Source organism: Tympanuchus pallidicinctus, unplaced genomic scaffold (genome assembly GCF_026119805.1).
Source record: "Tympanuchus pallidicinctus isolate F22 unplaced genomic scaffold, pur_lepc_1.0 scaffold4, whole genome shotgun sequence".
Lineage (NCBI taxonomy): Eukaryota > Metazoa > Chordata > Aves > Galliformes > Phasianidae > Tympanuchus > Tympanuchus pallidicinctus.
In genome coordinates this window covers 10,171,264-10,190,308 of record NW_026294758.1, presented here as the reverse complement: position 1 = coordinate 10,190,308, position 19,045 = coordinate 10,171,264, and the positions used below count along the sequence as shown (strand labels likewise).

Here is a 19,045-nt window from a genome sequence, read left to right as displayed (position 1 = left end):
GTGTCAGAAAAGACAGTAAGGTAAGGAGTGGAGAGAGGTGTGACCTTGTTTTCCACTGTTCTTGTAAGTGGCTCTTGAAAAATTATGTGAAGGAGGAAAAAAACCACAAGTGCACTGACTTTGGCAGAGTAGCCTACCATTCACTTGGCCTATTTTGCTCTCTCCTTGTGGGACTGTGAATTTTCATCTTCAACTGACAGCCAGCATTCGTTATTGCCAAAAAGCACTTTGCATGGGTATACAGCTCAGGTGGACACTCCTAAATGAAACAGCTACCATCGTCTGCAACTGCAGAGGGATGAAAAACAATGTAAGTTATCATTTCTGGTTTTCCCTTTCCTAGTTGAGTGAATCCATGTTCAGATTATTAAGCCATCTGTTTAACAAGAGTGTGAAAGCTCTGAATCGGATTATCTCATCCAGAACATCATTTTTTGATGCACGTGTTTCTGACTAGGCCTAAAACTAACACTTCAGCTCTCTGAATTGGACACTACCTCATGGGACTGTGACTACCATGTCTATCTGCAGAGATATTTTACAATTAATGTAGCAATGCTTGTAAAATCTTCCATTCTGCAGTTCTCTTTAAGAAAGATATCTTAGTTTTTTTTTCTCCTACCTTTGTAGGACTTTTTTTTTTTTTTTTTTAAATGATGCAAGCAATGTGGGGAAGAATTGAAAAACTTTAAGAAAATTAATCTGTACAACTTTCTTAAATAGCTGTTGTTCATTTATTACAAGGTCTTTTAAATTTCTTTTGTGCTATAAGCTAGCAATATGCTTAGATAGCATGACTAATTGCACTATCTAGCAACTGGCCTAGACAACCTCTACAGACATCATCTAGAAATAATCTCTCAGTTTAAGCCTTTTCCTAACCCTAGCCCATTACCAGAATACAATGGTTTGAGCAGACCACCATTTCACAGTGAGAAAGGGAATGAAACACACTGCATTTTGTTTAAGGTACAATTCTTAATGACATGAAAATGAAAGTCTAATGCTCCATCACTGGCATTAGTTACCTTCAACTCCAAGGCGTATCAACCATCACTGGTATAACCTTAAAGAAAAGGGATATTATAGACTCAGACAGGTATTCTCCAAAACATATTTTTAATATAATCTGCATCTGGAGCCTCCAGAGAATGTAAGCACAGAATTATGCTTGTAATTTTTTTTTTTTTTTTTTTTTAAAACATTGATGCTAAAGCTAATTACTTCACGTAAAAAAGAAACTGCAGTGTTTCCATACATGAAGCTCACCCTGCACAGAAATTCTTTATGGTAGAATGGAACAAATACAAAATCAGTTAAAACCAAACAAACAATACCTTTTCATTCTGCCCTCACTGAGGGTTCAACAAGTACATTCATACTCGAAGCCAAGAGTTACGGACAGTCTAGTAGGTCTCCCATTGATTTCCTCATAGTTACTTTGAAACATCAAATACCACTTGACTTTATTGCAGTCACAGAAAATAGAAATTAGCATTAATTCTACATGGACACATCTGTCAACACATTCCAGAGTATAACATGCATTCCACTCTGTATATTCCAAAGCTTGAGGAAGATCTTTCAACAGTAGTCATGTTCTGTCACCATCACCTTGCAGTCAATATAAAACTGAGGAGAGGCACATTTTTATCCCCTTTTAAAATACTTTTGTAAAGATTTTGCTATGGCATTCTATTCCTTTTTTTTTTTTTTTTTTTCCCTTTTTAAAGTTTTTTTTCTTTTTTTCTTTTTTTCTTTTCTTTTTTTTTTTTTTTTTTACATTTTAAGTGTTTTATAAAAAAAAAAAAATAATGAAAGTTTAATTTCAATGAGCTGCAAAACATTTATTAAGAGAGAACTTTTTGAGGACTTCAGAAATACACAAAATAGCTTCCTAGCCAGGGACTGCTGCAGAGTACAAATGGAAAACGAATTGTTGCCTTGCATTTCAGAAAGTGCATGCATATTGCACTTAAAAAGAACACAGACATCACAGACAGCTGGAACCTTGTTACCAGTATGATACAAGAGCAGGAACATAATCTTAGAATTTGATAAGAACAGCATCTCACTTTTTACTACAGTACTGTTCATCTACCTGGCTGAAGTATTTCTGTTGAAGCCCAAGAAGAATAGAAGAAAAACGCCAATGAGAATTTCTATCTCTGTTCCCTCCTCATAATCCCCAAAATACACCTTAAAGAGGTCTTAACAAGCAAGGAGGTATCTTTGCACTTGTAAACTGCTTAATCAGTTTTAAAACCTGTGTCACCCTTGCTGAGCATTGCAATTTTTTTTCCACAGTGTTCTCAACATTTTTTGTGCTGGTAGCTCTGGAACTGCACACTTCACCAGAGAGAAGCTCAGCTATGACAAGAATAGTTACAGTTACAACAAAAAACTGTATTCTGAATGCTCTTTAGTTCATTGCCCTGACCACATCAAGTTCAGCTAGTTGTACTATTGCATATAACATCAATAGGCTTCACTAAAATCACTTTACTGCCACCTCTGAATAAGACTTAAAAACAAAACAAAACCTTTTGTCCAGAAGGTTGATATTTAGATTGCAGTGGAGACAACACTGGCCTGAATTAGGAGCTGAAAGAAAATCTGTTACTTCCCATCAGCACTGGCCACAACAGTACGAGCATATATGACAAGGCCTGCCATGCCTCTCCTGATCAAAAAATCCTGAAATTAATCCATAATGTATCATCTGACACAGGCCCTGTACTGACTTTTTTTTTTTTTAAATGAAGCAAAAATTAAAGAGTAATGTAAACATACAGGTCAAGAAGGAAATGGAAAAGACAATTAAATGCATCAAGTATCTGGCAAAAATCACAACACTGAGTTCAGCAGATAGCCTCAACATCATGAAAAATTGACTTCTGAATGGAGCTGATGTGCTTCAGAATTGACATATCAACAGGTATTTAGACAGAACTGTACACAATAAATCAGTACTTTATCACATAAGACAGTTTTTAAAATTAAAGCAAGTAGTTCACAGAATAGGCCTTCCCTGAAAACTTAGTCGCCACTGGATTTACATATATTTAATGACCATCTGCTTTCCAACCATTTTGGAAATGTCTTCCACTCAATAGAACAAATATTGTTTGCTAACAGTGAACTTTTTTGAGATTGTATTTCTAGGCTAACCATGTCCAAATAACTCATTTTAAACTGGTTATTAGAAAATTATGAAGACAAATTTAAACAAAGAACACCAAGTAAGATTCCAGAGTATTAAAAAATCCCAAAGATGTTAAAATCCATCTATTTATAGAACCAATAAATTGTGACCTATAGAAAGAAAAGTACGTTTATGACTTGGTATAATAATGTGGATTATTTGTACTGTGGCATCATTTCTTGATTGCCTCTACTTACAAAGTAGTAGAGAAGCATAAAAAATAAAAATAAGGAGTATAAAAGTCAAGCTGTTGTTCTCACAAAGGACAATTTGGGTGGCACACGTTTTAATTATCAGAAACCAGAAAAAGCCAGCTAATTCAATTGTTTACCTTCCAAATACATTGCCTTATCTGGATTTCTTCATTCCCAGACTTTCAAAAGTGTACATGTGGCGTGGGATAAACAGGTGAAAGTCACTTTTAGTAAACCCTAAAAGTGGCAATACACCAATGGCACTTTCAACATATCTTTGTTTTTAAACATTCCAGTATTTTTTTCAAGAATGACCAAGCTAGTAGTGTACACTTTAAAAAGAACCCCAAAAATGTCAGAAAGCAATGAAGAACTATTCTAACATTCCCTCAAGATACATTCTTCCTCAACTTAAAGACAAAGATGTTCCAACATAAGGTTAGAAAATAAAAAATTACTTTTCTATAATAGCTTTATCTAGTTAATTTGGCCTTTAAATTTCTACAAATCTGTCGAAAGCCATAAGCCAACTTACTGAAACTCTGGAGCAAGAAGCCCATAGGTATGCTTACTACCCACCAGTGGAATGAAGCCTTAACAATATCCAATATGCTAGGCTAAGAAACTTACAAGTGTATTCTATTCAACAGAACTGAATTTCACTTCAAGACATTCGCAGGGCTAATGTGCCATAATATAATCTACTATTAATCAACAGTAAAGTGCTGAATTATATTAATTACCTGAATTGCACATTTATGATCTCCATTTATAGATTTAACAAGTCAAAAGAGCCCTTTCTGTTGTAAAAGCTAAGCTGTTGTGCAAATATTATAAAAATAGGTGCTTTCATCAGGAGCTTTATACACAACAGAACCTCTGCTTTTTTTTTTTTTTTTTAAAAGTATAGCTGACACACTAGAGAAAAGAACATGCAAATATTTATAAAGATATTCCAAATGAAAAAAAGGGACACTTCTATAGAACTTCCAATACCTTGCCATACAGCCACACAGTCAAAATAATGTTAAGTGACGTCTAGACCTGGACTGATAAGCATCATGCCACCAACATGCTTTAGTTTCTTTTGTAGCTAAAGTTGATTTGTAAATTTAAACTACAGCATTCATTTGATCTACTTCTCATTAAATTGTATTGTTAAGTCTGCAGTTAAACTTTGAACAAACTTCACATCTAGTCACATAACCAGCACAAGCAAGACATGACTGCAAAGGGGAAGGTGTCACTTGTATATAATGAAGACCCTTCCCTTAACTGTATGATGCAACAGAATGATTTTCAGATTTAAAGTTCAGAGAAATTATCACGTGAAAGAGTTTCTTCTCCTAAACTTAGCTCAAATCTCCTGAGGATCAAGAGGAAAGAAACCTCAGTTACAGCACTCAGAGAAGTAAAATCTAAGTGTGGAGAACTGATAATTAGTTTCAAAATGTGTCATACTATGAAGCCAGCATTCTCACAAAATCTCCAAACAAACTGCAAAATGAAATGTACATTTAGTTCAAAATTGGCCAAGTGCTGCATAGAAGTATGCTCACACGCAACAGTCGTAACTCAACTAGTGCATAGAAAAGATAAAAGCACTTATGGTAGTTGCAAATGTTAACAAGTCCATCCAACTTAAACAGTTTTACAGTGAGTCCATAAAAAAGAAGAGAGTAGAAATGCTCAAGAAAAAAAAAAAAAAAGATGACCTTCCAAGTGTATAAAATCCATACGACAGTTATAGTATAAGACTCTAGTGGAAAACACTCAACTCAGTTCCAAACAGCCATCAGGCAATTAAGACCAAAATAGACAAGCCTTTGGCAAACAGTTTTAAGTCTAAATATGGCATTTCATTTCTAATTAACTCACAAAATATAATATATGGCATACATTAAATACCAGGTAACCAACTCTGCCAAACTGATGCTAACAATGCTTTAGCTAATGAAAGCAAGATGGAGCAAGCTAAGAGAATGCTGGTGTATCACAACATTGTTCAAAGCAAAACATTGTCACCTAGTCGTGCTTAAGAGAAAACAGTGCTCTGGCATTTCATACTATCATCTATGGAGCAAAATAAAGTTCTCTAGTTTTTCTGGGATGTGGCCTGTGTAGCGTATGTTACGATTCACTACGACACGAGCAGCAAGACACTGCAGTGTAATATGATTTATGGGCTGGATTAAGTTTTTGGCTATTTCTTTATCATCCAGCAAATCACTAGCAGTTTTTCTATGTGAGTTTGTGGCATCAAAGTGTGAACCTGAATTAATGAGAAAATTCATTATGTCTGGATGATTGTTCAGTGCAGCAATGTGCAATGGACTATTGTTATCAGAGTCTCTGACATTTACATCAGCACCACATTCCACCAAGATAGCAGTTACTTGTAGAGAAGGGAATTTACAAACTGGGTAGCGACCCACACATGTAGTACTATTGTCAACAGCAAGGTGAAGTGGACTGAAGTTATTCTTCCCTCTAGGCTGAAGCTTAAGAAACTTATAAATAGTCTGTTTCTTAAAATACTCCTGTTCTGAACTGCAAGGTACCTTCTCCAACAAGCAAATTAAATGCAAAATGATGGCAAGGGCTTTGTTCAGTTGTATTGGATCAGGAGGACACTGGGTTTGTTTCATGGCCCGCTCTATTTCAAGAACACTTTTGCACAGTATACCCATCAGATCCTCAAATGTAACAGTAGTGCCTAGTAGGCCTTTTGCCCTATCCTGCAGCATGAAGGAGAAAAGCTCAGCAAATGACAGTAAACTGCTGGATGTCATAGGGCTCAGAGGATCTAGGTTGCTCTGCTGCATGTCCAACGCGTATTTCCACAAGTTGATGCAACGCTTAAAGTTCCCAGAGTCCGCATAGACAGCACCTCTGTATCTAATATAGTAGGATGTATCTGGGTGAGATGGGCCCAGAATACGTTCTCTAATTAACAGAGCTTGCATTCTCATCTCATCAGGGTCAGCGATAAGATTTTCTAGCTCTTCCGAGCTGTTTACCTCTTTAGCATAAGCATAGGCCATAATTAGTGTTTGTGGCACTGGTTTGCTCAGGATATTAGTTCTGTCACTGTATCTCATTTCCATAGCTCGCTTCCAGTACTTCAGAGCACCAAGAAGATCTCTCTTTTTGTCAACAAACGTTGCTCCTAGAAGTTCCAGAGCATTTATGCATTCAGCCTTACTGGTTTGCACATGCTGGGTCAGGAAGTCCACAATATTTGTGTGGCCTGTCACACTAGCTGACAGAAGTGGAGTCATTCCATAACCATCCTTTTCCATTTTAGCACAATACTTGAGAAGCATCTTCATGATCTCCAAACTGCCAGATTCTGCACAATCATGTAGTGCGGTGTTTCCTACACAAGAGAAGAAAATCAGTTACACAAACAATCAAATTATAGGCTAAATCCTACTGCTTTAACCATTTTAAAAGGTCTGTTTTGACATTTATGCAACATGAAAGGCTTTGCAGGCAGTTAAAATATTTTTAAGATCTGATTAAAACATCGAGATTACAAAGGCAGTTAAAGGAATCAGAATGCTTGATATTACTGATGGAATTAGGCAAATCTTACGGGCCTTTCTGTCTGATTGATAAAAAGAAAATTAAAACAGACTTCCCCACTACACATGAGATTTTTCTTCTAGATTTGCTTCTAAAGAGGAAGCAAAAATCTCTGAAGTTTGTTATCTTCATGCTTTCTTTTTCCTTCTTCACCTGTCAAGTTTTCTTCCTCCCTATCTTCACCAATGATTAAAAATAACGTTATCTGTATGAAAGCTGAAGGTGAGCTAACACAGTAAGAAAATTCCTCCAACACAGCACACAGAATCTTATTTACATTCAGATTATTTTTCTATGCCTGCTACTGCATAGTTTGTAAGTTAAGAGGGGTCTAGTCTTAAAAATTTTTAGAGAAAGCTGTAGCATGCACCAGTACCATCTGATTAAAAATAACATACTAAGCTAATTACAAATAACATTAGACACAACAGTTAAATATTGAACTATTACATTTCAAGTAACTTTGCCCAGTTTCACACACAAATACATCACTGAGAAGTGACTGAGGTGGATAAGCTTTCCTGATCCCCTCCACCAGTACAGAACCTCACACTATGGAATTCAGAAACAACCGCAAGTAAAACTCACACTGTATTATGAATACTACAGATTCTGACTTAACTTTTCAGCCTCCCTCTAAGCAATACGAAAATAATTAACAGAAAGCTCATGTAACTTGTTCCTATTGCTTCCATTAGGGTTTTTTTTTTTTTTTTTATATTATTAGCACTGTGAAATCCTAATTAACTGATTGCCAGATCATCCATCTCTATTACACAGTCAGTAAGTTTCCACACTCCCAACCAAGATTTTTTCCAAGATCACAGTCACTGGATTTTGCTTTAAAAAAAAAAATGAGAGAGAAATTTCACAGAACTGTCTCATTTACATTTCTGTTAGGCTTTTGTATGCCAACAAGACAGCAATTTGCAGCAGGCTTTGTTGTACCCCTAGGCCCTCATGAGACTGACAGCAGGTTAGGAAACAAAGCAACAGTCTTGAAATTTTAATGCAATGTTTGGAAAAGCACACATTTAGCTTAGGTTTTGTTGGTTTTTTTTTTTTTTTCTTAACTTTTTTTTCTTCTCCTGAGAGATGATTTGTTAAAAAAAAAAAAAAAAAAAAAAAAAAAAAAAAAGGAATGAACTGAATATTTTAACTAATGAAATGTTAATCTGGACATCTAAGAGCTGAAGTCTGTATATAAGCAAACTAAGTTTTTTTAAGGAGCTTTTATCTCCCATTCTACTTTCTCCTGCTTTAAATACAGTAAATTGAGACAAAATGTATGAAGTTGGCACTGTGTATGCCTCTACATACATGAAAAAATGATTCACACTTACAAATTACATTTCAGAAATAAAAATAACCTTTCCCTTTATTACTACCCTTCTGAGAATTCATGTAGATCTCCACAAATTTATATCTCCCAGCTTTTCAGAATATGACTTAAGAGCATTTACTTCCTAAAAAGAAAATAACGGATACAAAAGTATTGAAGAATCCAATATGAAGTATTCATATTGAAGAATGAAGAAAAACCCTATAGAAGCAAAATTCACAATTATCTGCGAAGACTGTGATAACTTCCTCTAAATTCATGCCTACCTATCACCAGCAGAACCAGATGATCTAGATCCACAGTGCAAAGCAGTCGCTATACATCAAGTAACAGTTTATTGTGTGGTAGTATGCTTTTACTGCTGAGACAAGAAAATATTCATCCAGCACTTCTACGGCTGTTGGCAGATAGCAAAAATCCGTAGATTCATGGTCTGTTTAGACAAAAATGTTATAAAGGACACAGAGCCTTCTATCTTGATTCCTCCATAACTACCTCAATCACTGCCCCTTCTCACTCTCACTTCTCAAAGCTTCACTTGAAAATTAGTTTGCTGCTTCTTCCTCAAATCGGCTTGCAAACCATCCGACAGCACTTTAAATACGTCATTCTTGCTTTCATTTCCAACAGACAGGAAAATAAAGGAAAGGACGAACGGCTGCTTTTTAGGACTAACAATCTCAACTCAAGCACGCCAAAAAACAACAAAAATAAATTGCTGCCATCCTAATCAAATTCATACAGAGAAGCACAAACAACTCTTTTCAAATGCTAAACGTTAAAAGTTCAAAAAGCTGCAATTGCAGCAGAAAAATAGCTATGGATGTATTTTGCCCATCAACCAGTATTTTAAGTACAAGTTCCAAACAAGAGACAGTATCTGATTTCAGACAGTGAACTTGCAAAGTGTTCTATTCCAAATAAATTTTCCAATGGTGGACAATTACTTCACTATCATCTACTGAGAAGTAAAACAAGTAAGCAGATAAAGACATCCAACTCAAAATGGTGCCCGAAATTATCTATTAGATCAAGACTTCTGAAGCTAAATCCAGCTCACAAACTGACAAGTGATTTTCAAACTTTAATACCGTAGTCAATTATTGTCACTAATGGAGAGTGCTATTAAGACCAACAAATTTTCCAACTACAAGAACAGATTTTCCCAAATTCAGGCAGATTATAAGTCTGGCAAGCATAGTTAATCAAATTTAATTTCCTCTCTCTGTGTTTTGGTAACTCAATAGGTATAGGAGCATCTGACCTCTAAACTCCTAAGACGGCATGGAGTAAAAAAGTAGAGAAAATTAGTGAAACTTGCCAACACATACATTATGTATGTTGTCTGGCTACGCCAGAGAAAATCTATTTAAAAATACAATTACATCATTCAAACCATAACTACAGACTGGCTGATTCCTAAGGCCATCTGCACTTACTGATGAAAGCAAAACCAGATGCATCTGGGTGCTGCCTGAATCATCAGTTAATACAGCCACTTCAAGCCCAGGTCCCCACTCAAAGCAGTGCTCAGGAACTCAGGAATTTGCATCTGCTTCCTACCTTCAGGTCAACATTTTAGGCTATGACATTTTTTTCCTCTTAACTATACTAAAGACAAAATACATTAGTAATACTGGACTCACAAGTGCTTCAATGATTAAATATTTTGCTGGCTTTGAGAGTAGGATCCACAAAGCTATTTGTACTACATACTGTAGATCCATCAACAAACAGCTGCTGCTCTTGAAACTTTTCCATCAGTTGGGCCTTACAAGGGCAGAGCAGAGAGGGACAATTACCTCCATCGCCCTCCTGGCCACTCTTTGAATGCATCCTGGGAGAGCGTTGGCTTCCCAGCTGCAAGCACACACTGCTGCCTCATGTGGTTTGTCATCTGCCAGGACCCCCAGGTCCTTCTCAGCCGGTCAACTCTCAAGGAGCTCCTCTCCCAGTCTCTACTCATAGCTGGGACGGCGCTGAGCCAAGTGCACTTGGCCTCAGTGAACATCATGAGCTTTACATGGACGCAAGGCTGTTCAGGTCCCTCTCGATGGCATCCCTTCCTTCTGTCGTGTCAACTGCACCACTCAACTCAGTGCCACCTGCAAACTTGCTGAGGGTGCACTCAGTGCCATCACCCAGGACGCTGACAAAGGTAGAAAAGAGTACTGGTCCCAAGACAGAGCTTGGAGGACAGCGCTCATGACTGGCCTCCACCTGGACACAGAGCTACTGACCACAGCTCTCCAGCTCAGTAGCTCTCTTACTACTACGAACTTCCAGCTAATTCCTTATCGACTGAATAGTGCAACCTTTAAACCCATATCTTCAATTTAGAAATAAGGACGTTGTGCAGGACCTAACACTGGTTACTATTAGCATTATCAGAATGAGGGTAACTTTTTAGCTACCTATACTGTAGTAGGGCTTGAAGACCACAATGTGTAGGCTAATAAAGGAAGATCATTACCATCAATTTTTAATATCCACATCTCACTTACTATCACTAGAGAGTAGAAGTGCAATAATGAGAAGGAAGCACTGAAATAACTAAAAGACATTGTGACAGCAACATTAAAGATATCAAGTCTATATCCTACATACTGTATAGGAAATAGAATTTCTCTGCTATGAAGGCAGGTGGAGGGAGCTGGGCTTGTTCAGCCTGGAGAAGAGAAGGCTGCGAGAAGATCTTACTGCAGCCTTTCAGGTTTTAAAAGAGGATTTAAAAAAAAAAAAAAAAAAAAAAAAAAAAAGGAGGAGAATCAACATTTATCACATAGTGGTAAAACAAGGGAGAATGGTTTTAAGCTCAAGGAGGAAAGGTTCAGATTGGATGTCAAGAGGAAGTGCTTCACTATGAGAGTGGTGAGGTGCTGGAACAGCTGCCCAGAGAGGCTGTGGATGCCCCGTCCCTGGAGGTGTTCAAGGCCAGGTTGGATGGGGCCCTGGGCAGCCTGGGCTGGTATTAAATGGGGAGGTTGGTGGCCCTGCATGTGGCAGAAGGCCTGGAACTTGGTGATTCTTGGGGTACTTTCCAGCCCAGGCCATTCTGTGATTCTATGAACAGTTCAAATAAGTGTGATAAACCATTATTCTGACTTTAAAAATTCCATCCATTTCAAAAATACTGCACCATCTCCAGTGACAGGAATAAACATAGCTAAGTGTTATCTATGCATTTCAAAAACTAACCAGTCCAACACCTGTAACATTATTTATTTAGCAATTACTAAAAGAAATATCTACTGCTGTATTAAAGAGACTTAAAGAAAGGCATTTGAAAGTCATACTTTCGTAAGCAACTTTCTAAGTGGCAGAACTTGAACTTGACATATTTTTTTGCAAGTTTGGGTATTTTTATTGTTTCTCTTAAAGTTGTGGACGATATTTCAAATGATATATTACTAAACGCTGCTAGTCTATTTTCAATTCTGAAATCATTTGCAGGAATTTAATCACATATAGAAGACAGCAGATGTTACAAGAACATGGGAGGCTCATCATTTTTGCACAGGAAGAAAACAGAACTGGCAGTGTTATGTATGCTGGGTACTTCTTTGCTAGAGATCTACTGCTGGGACACTGCATTGCTAATACAACTTTCTGTCTGTAATAAGAAAAAATTACTCTTACACTACCTAATAACTTATTCTAATTAAAAACCGTAACAAAATGAAAAGCAAGTAACTCCCACCTCTGGTCTTCCCAAACCTTGTGAGAAAAGATTAGGGAAAAAGCTAGTCATATCTCATCATAACTGCCTGCTTTTTTCTTTTGATACTTTTTTAACATATCACAAGCATTACAAAAACATCTTCCATACCACAGATCAAATCCCTAGGTCTCCAGTGTTACAAAACGCTCATTTGGGTAGGGATTCAAATTTATAATGAGGTCATCTCTTTCTATGTCAGAAAGAAGTAATTCCCAGAATAGACTTGTGACACAGGAATGAAAAGAAAGCAAGGCAGTGACACAGAAAATTATTAGACTTGATTTGCAACCCATATTAAGTACACTCACTTCCTAACAGGATGGAAAAAAAAGACCAGATTTCTGGTAGTAAAACTTGTATTAAAATGTTTTACCAATCTGACTTCATATCCAGGATCTGTTTGTGAAAATGAATACTAAGCTGCTGAACATTACACACCATAGAAAAAAAGATTTAATTAGAATGACTGACTAGTGTGGAAAACTAGCCATGTTATCTACTCAAGTATCCTTACAGATTAAGTTAATCAGTTTTTTTGAAATGAAATTGTGTAACACTGATTTTCAATACAGCACTGGAAGCAATTAAATCCTTCAGCAGCTGTACTGTTTGTTTTTTTTTTATTAAAAAAAGATACACAGCGCTGTAACATACAAATAAGGTAAGAAAACTTTCACATTATTTACATACAGTATGCGTAACAAAGAAATGCTCCAGGTAGGTCTTCCTTGTAAAAAGAAATCAAATTGCAAAGAACTGCAAAGAAAGCTTAGTAAGTTTTAGTGGATTCTTGATATTCTGTAACAAGAATAACTGCGTCCCTTGCTCACAAATGTATTTCAGGATAACTTCTATTGTCAAGATTAACAATACAAAGCAGTTGTTAACCATTTAATTTCACTGTAACCTCCTCTTTAGTTGGAACTGATGATTTATTTCTTTGAATTGTATCTTCCTTATTTCACTCACAGTCATTTCCGCTGAGATTCACATCGCATCATACACAGAATACCCAAAAATGCAGCGCTCAGCCAAAACAAGGAGAAATAAAACAGCTAAAACAATAATTAAAGATTTTTCCATTCCCAACAGTTTTGAGCATTACACTTTCCAGGCTCCCACACAAAAAAATGGAACTGAAATAGAGTACTACTGTTTGAATACTCTTGATAAAGAACTCGTAGTGACTGATGTCTGCATACTTCCATAGCTTTCAAAATAAGCAAGCCAAGTAAACAATATTCATCCTTCATGTTATTTTATAAGGTCATCCCAATCAAATTCTGTGCTATGGCTAGAACAACGTAGGGAGAGCAAGATTTTTAGTTGTACTCTGAAAACGCAAAGATAACACTACACTATTCCCTCCCATTACAATAGCAGAACTAAAGCAGACTGCAATTGTGTGCTTAGCTCGTGTGTTTAACTTGTTAGTTTCAAACAAGCAAATGAATTTATATTATTGCACCAGGCCTGGACTGGGGAAATAAAGAATAATGCAGAGTATCAGAGCACGTATAACTGATCCTTGCAATGCAAGATCTACATGTTTTGTCTGGAGTTCCAACTACAAGATTTGCTTAAAAATAGTCAGAGGGCAAAATAATTACACAAAATACTTGATTTAAATATAAAACCCAAGTCCAACAAACACAACTCCAGACCTATCACCAAGAGAATCCAAATCAGTAATCACAACGTACAGCAAAGACAGCTATCACTTCAAGTGCATCAGTAGCCATTTTCCTCCCTGTATTGACCAACTAAAAGAAATTCACCAGTGAAAGATGTATTCAAGAAACTACAAGAATATTCTTAACACGGCGAAAGAGCACTGCCTCTTAACCACAGATCATTTGCAGAATTCCCAATACAGACAAACAGGAAACTTCATGCAGCCAAAATATGGAAGGTTCCTCCTCAACCGACCAGCAGTCAAACTTCTCACAAGAAAACCCAGATCTGCTTCTGATCTCCTTGTTAACAAGCAACTTGGGAGCATCTTTAGATTATGAGAGCTTTTCTTTGGAAAAAAAATAAAGAAAAAATAAACTGATTAGTAGCTGCCCAAGACTTTTTATACACTGAAACTTTAATATGTAGATTGCTCCAAAAGTAATGCTTCCTATTTACTTCCAAGGAAATTACAACAGATACAAAGAGCACAGTAACGCTATTTGATAGTGCAAATTCTCTCCTACAGAATGCTGCTTTTCAAGATAGCTGCCACCATTAGCTATGCATTTTTGCCCAGAGTGAAATACAGCCTGCAAGCCACACTGAAAGTCTGTGCTAGAAGAAGAGACCCACTATCACCACTGCTGAAACAGACCTCTCACCACCTCACTGTGCTGACACCCACTGTTAAGTCCCCACTGACATTTAGCAAGCTTTCATGAAGGTCAACAGGTGCCATTTTTTTTCTGCATGGAGGAATTCAGCTCCACACCTTTGCTTCACACACACTTCCATGTCAGATGCCATTTTTTATACTGTCCCTTCACTACTATCTGTTGCACAGCAACAAAATTCAATGGAATAGAGGTTGAGTCTTCCTGACAGTACTGCCATACCACCACCATGCACCTCTGATATTCTGGACCAACAGCATAAAACAGGAGGCATTACTTTCAGAGCAGCACTCATTTCTGTTCATTTTATTCTGTAGCTTCTCAAGACAGGAATAGTGTGTTGGAAATGAACTAGGCAAACACTCCAGCTTTCCATCTGAATATATTTCATTTCCTCCCTGGAACAGCCAACACAGATGCCTTCACATTTCTCCCTAGATGTTCAGAGTTTTGAAAATGTGAATAAAATCCTATCTTACAACATAAAATTCTGTTGGAGAAATACAATGGGTAGATCAAGCAATTTAACCCTACTCCCTTCTGATTTGGAGAATAGTATATGTAAGAAAATATGTAATAAACTCCCTCAGTCGGCAATTCTCCAGGTCTACATCTAGAGAAGTTGCATCACTTTGGTTTTATAGACAACTTGGTAATTCTAAGTGCTACAAAGTTTACATTAAATACAGCTTTCACATCTTTCACAGAACAGCAGGCTTCCCCATTAATGGCCCAGGAAGGGGGCTATCTAAAAAGAGAGCTCAGGTACAGGAACAAGTTCTACTATTCAAGAGCAGAACACTCAAGTCTTCCATCTTTCTACTATCCTAGCCTTACATTTTGCCAATTATTTAATACACAGCTGGGAGGAGAAACAGAAAAAATAATGAAGAGGTGGAATACGACAATGTAGCACAAATCCTGCTGGAAACAGGAAAATACACTTTGATGGAGTGAGGGAGGAAGTTTTTCACCCAGAGGGTGGTAAGGCACTGGAACAGGTTGCACAAGGAGGCTGTGGATGCCCCATCCCTGCAGGCATTCAAGGCCAGGCTGGATGTGGCTCTGGGCAGCCTGGTCTGCTGGTTGGTGACCCTGCACATAGCAGGGGGTTGGAACTCGATGAGCACTGTGGTCCTTTTCAGAACCATTTCAGGCCATTGGCTCATTTTCAGGACCTTTTCAGGACCAATGGCTTATTTCAGGCCATTCCACCATTCTGTGGCTCTAATAGTCACTTTGAAATTAACCGCAGTTGAATATCATTGCAAAAGAAAGTTCTGAAGGTTACCTTGTTGAGCCTCAGCCACTGCGACACTCATACTGCTACATACTACTCAGTTTTACTCAGCTCTGTTCTCTCATCTTTCAAGTTCAGGTTTTACAGCACTTACTGTCTCGCTATACCTTGTCACTGCTTACTGAATAACTTCACAGATCTGACCACCTTAAGATGCCAAAATGCATGCTCGTCACATAGGAGAGAACTTTTAAAAACAAAAAGGCAAGCCACACCTGGCCAAGAGATATTATCCACACAGAATCATTCCGATGTACTGCAGTTCAAGGTACTGAATTATTACAACCTAAATCATATCCAATCCAACTTTTAAATCAACAGGGAGCAGTTACACCTTAGTAACTTTTGCTTATGTGCCTAAGGTATGAATCACACCAGAAACCAAGGACATAAACAGAGCAAGGAATGAAGACAGAAATGAACAGTAAGGAGAGAGCTCTCAGGAGTGCCCTTCAGCTGTTTAAGCAAACAAAAAACCCTAACAGAGTAGAAAAGTAAGGTAAGAAGCAGCAGCAAATCAAAGTCTACTTCACCAACATGAAGGGAATGAGACTCAGATTTCCTCCTCCTGCCCCCCTTCTCTCCCCCCACCCCATTACATCAGATACTTAACAGCTCTGTTCTGCCCTTACCTATTGTGAAAAGGAACACTTCTGTTCAAAACCAAGAAGGATGCACATTTTATGCTCAATGTGTTGTTCCGAGAACACTCTGAGGAAAAATGACATTTTTGTCCTAACACATGTCCAAGATGATTCATAAGTAAGCTTAAATCCTTAAAAAGGAGGATTTATTTTTCTCTGCCTACACTTATGACAAATCTGTGTTATCTTGCTTTACGTTAGCCCTCACATGTCTGCATGATTTGCTGAAATAGAGTATAATTTACCAGTATAATATGATAATCCAGGTACAAAGTAAATTTTGACAGAAATCAACCATTAACTGTATTATTTTCCAACAGATACAATTTAACCAGAAACAGGCAGTGGAAAAAAAAAAAAAAGACTTTCGAATTTAGCAAAAAAAAAAAATTATATATATATATACACACACACACACACAGAAAAAAATACATAAAATAAACCACTGAAACACAATGAACACACAATCCTGGGTCAGTGAGATAAAAATTAACTGCAACCTGGAATACTTGACATGCTTTTTTAGGCCAATATCACAACCACATAAAACTCTGATGTATAGCAAAACATAGCAGCGGTTCAGCCAAGCAGGCTATGCAATTCCTACTGAAGCCAAAATGTCAGATTTTCACTTTGAGTCTGCAACAGCAGGACTGCCAGTGGTGTGAATTGTGAAGGGCATAACTTTGCTTCTATTTCATAGATATCCTGATGTTATTGCTCAGTCACCTGAAACAACTTTTCTTTTTTAAAATCCTAATGTACACTTTGGTTTACTAACATTTAAAAAAATAAAGTCCCAAAAAGATGCAAAAATTTGAAGGGAGAGAAGGGGGAAGAGTAAAGTTCTCATTTCTTTACAGAGTAGGAAAGATTCTTTTCTCTTTTCTTACATCTTTCTCTATTCCAGTTTTAGTGGCACAAGTCAATTTTAAGTACAGCTTTTTTTTTTTTTTTTTTTTTTTTAAGAAACAGCGTTAAAAAGCTAGAAATACATGCTTACACACTCGAGTACTCGAGTCTATTAACCAACAGTCGTTCTCAGCAGAAGTTTGCGCGCTTTCTGCATGTGCATAGGAGTCAGTTCATATGTCATTTTAAGAGTGTGAGGCTTAATATTAATCAGTCTAGAAATAAATTGTCTTGTCAGTGTTAACAGTGTACACTGAAGAAACAGTAACGACATAGCTGAGTACAGTTCATCTCTTCCTCATCTACATGAGACTATTTTTGGATTCTCACAGTCTCCTAAAGGTGTAATTCTATCTAGGAACATAAAACAACTTACCTTTAACACTTTTTCTGTTAACATCAGCTCCTTTTTCAAGTAAATACTGAGCAATTTCTTTGTGGCCTTTATAACAGGAAATCATCAAGCACGTGTGCCCATGGCGGTTTGATACTTCCAAGTCTGCTTTGTGCTCCACAAGGTACTTTACTATCTCCAGGTGGCCATCGAAACAGGCAGCTCTGAGGGGCGTTGAATTTGTCAGGGTTGTGTTGTTGACAGAAGCACCACGATCCAACAGGGACTGAACCACGTTCAAGTGGCCGGCAGCGGACGCTGCCCAGAGCGGTGGAGCTCCCTCGATGGTCTCACCGTCAAAACTCACCGAACCGCCAACTTCTATGGATGCAGAGCAATGGTCCAACAAGTACTCCACCATGTCAAGGTGACCATAACGGGCTGCCACCAGAAGTGGTGTGGCACCATCGGTTTTTTCTGACATCAGTAAGGCCACCTCTTCTTTTGTTTTGCTTGCCAGTAACTTGGAAAGGAGCCGCAGCTTGCCTTCACGAGCTGCATTGAACACCGCTGTCTTTAGATCCATCTAGCCTGTACCTCTCCAGCTGCGGGCAGATGCACGCCTGCTTCTTTTCTTTCAGTCACGAGCACGAACCTCCCGGCAGCACAACCGCTCAACAGCAAGCCCCCAAATTTCTCTCGGGTCGGTTTCACCTAGACGGGACAACATGGAGTCCGCGAGCGAGGTCCAGACCAATCACCGCCTCTCCTTAACAGATCTGCAAGAAAAACAATCCAGAATGCTTCCACCCTTCCCGCAGACACCCAGCACGACTCACCCAGCGGCCTCTCGCGGACCCTCCCGGCGCCGTGCAGCGCCGCCCCAGGACGGCGGCCGGACCGAGCCCTGCCCGCGGCAGCGCAACCGCCACCGCCCTGCCCGGACCAAGGGTTACCTTTCCGCGGGGCCGCCGCTTTCAAGCGGACGCTCCCGCCGCCCGCCGCCCCCTTTCCAGCGTCTCCATGACAGACCGCGGCCCGCCGCCGACGCTCAGCCGCGGCCGCACACCAGGACGCAGCGTAGCCTAGCAGGCAGAACCGCCGCCAATGAAGAACCCGCGCGGGCGCCCGGCAGCCACTGGGGGCGGACGGAGGGAGGGACTGCGCAGCCGCGGGAGAGAGGCAAGGCGGGGGCTGAGGGCGGAAGGGGCGGGTCTCCGCGTGGCGCGGGACGCAATGAGCGCTGTGGGGCCCCGCCTGGAGGTGGCGGCTGTTAGTGTGGGTTGTGGGGTCAAGGAAAAGGCAAAAGCGTGTAAATGGGAGCTATAAAGGGGTAGGGAATCTTTGGGAGGTACGCGGATGGAACTGAGGAGTGATTGAAGGCTTACAAGTTTTAATCGGCGGTGTGTGGGGGGAACGTGAACAGAGGGAAGTGCGTGCTGAGCGTCGAAAAT

The 19,045-nt window shown here is 38.8% G+C and overlaps 1 protein-coding gene across 2 annotated transcripts; it reads right to left on the bottom strand.

The window, feature by feature from the left end:
* Positions 1–1,793: 1,793 nt before the first annotated feature.
* FEM1C (fem-1 homolog C) lies at positions 1,794–18,863 on the bottom strand. 2 transcript variants are annotated; one of them, XM_052700597.1, is made up of 3 exons: positions 18,548–18,863; positions 17,634–18,370; positions 1,794–6,778 (listed from the first exon to the last, which is right to left on the bottom strand). In XM_052700597.1, the coding sequence occupies exons 2-3, from the start codon at positions 18,175–18,177 to the stop codon at positions 5,469–5,471; spliced, it is 1,854 nt and encodes a 617-aa protein (XP_052556557.1). In that variant the 5' UTR covers positions 18,178–18,370; positions 18,548–18,863; the 3' UTR covers positions 1,794–5,468. The 2 variants fall into 2 exon arrangements, with proteins under 2 accessions (XP_052556557.1, XP_052556558.1); XM_052700598.1 differs by having other exon boundaries at positions 17,634–18,305.
* Between the last annotated feature and the right edge of the window lie 182 nt (positions 18,864–19,045).

Excerpts from the sequence above, each read along its gene's own strand:
- FEM1C (XM_052700597.1), bottom strand. The coding sequence starts at position 18,177 with ATGGATCTAAAGACAGCGGTGTTCAATGCAGCTCGTGAAGGCAAGCTG. Across the intron at positions 6,779-17,633 it reads TAACAGAAAAAGTGTTAAAG|GAAACACCGCACTACATGAT; the intron begins GTAAGTTGTTTT and ends TCTCTTGTGTAG.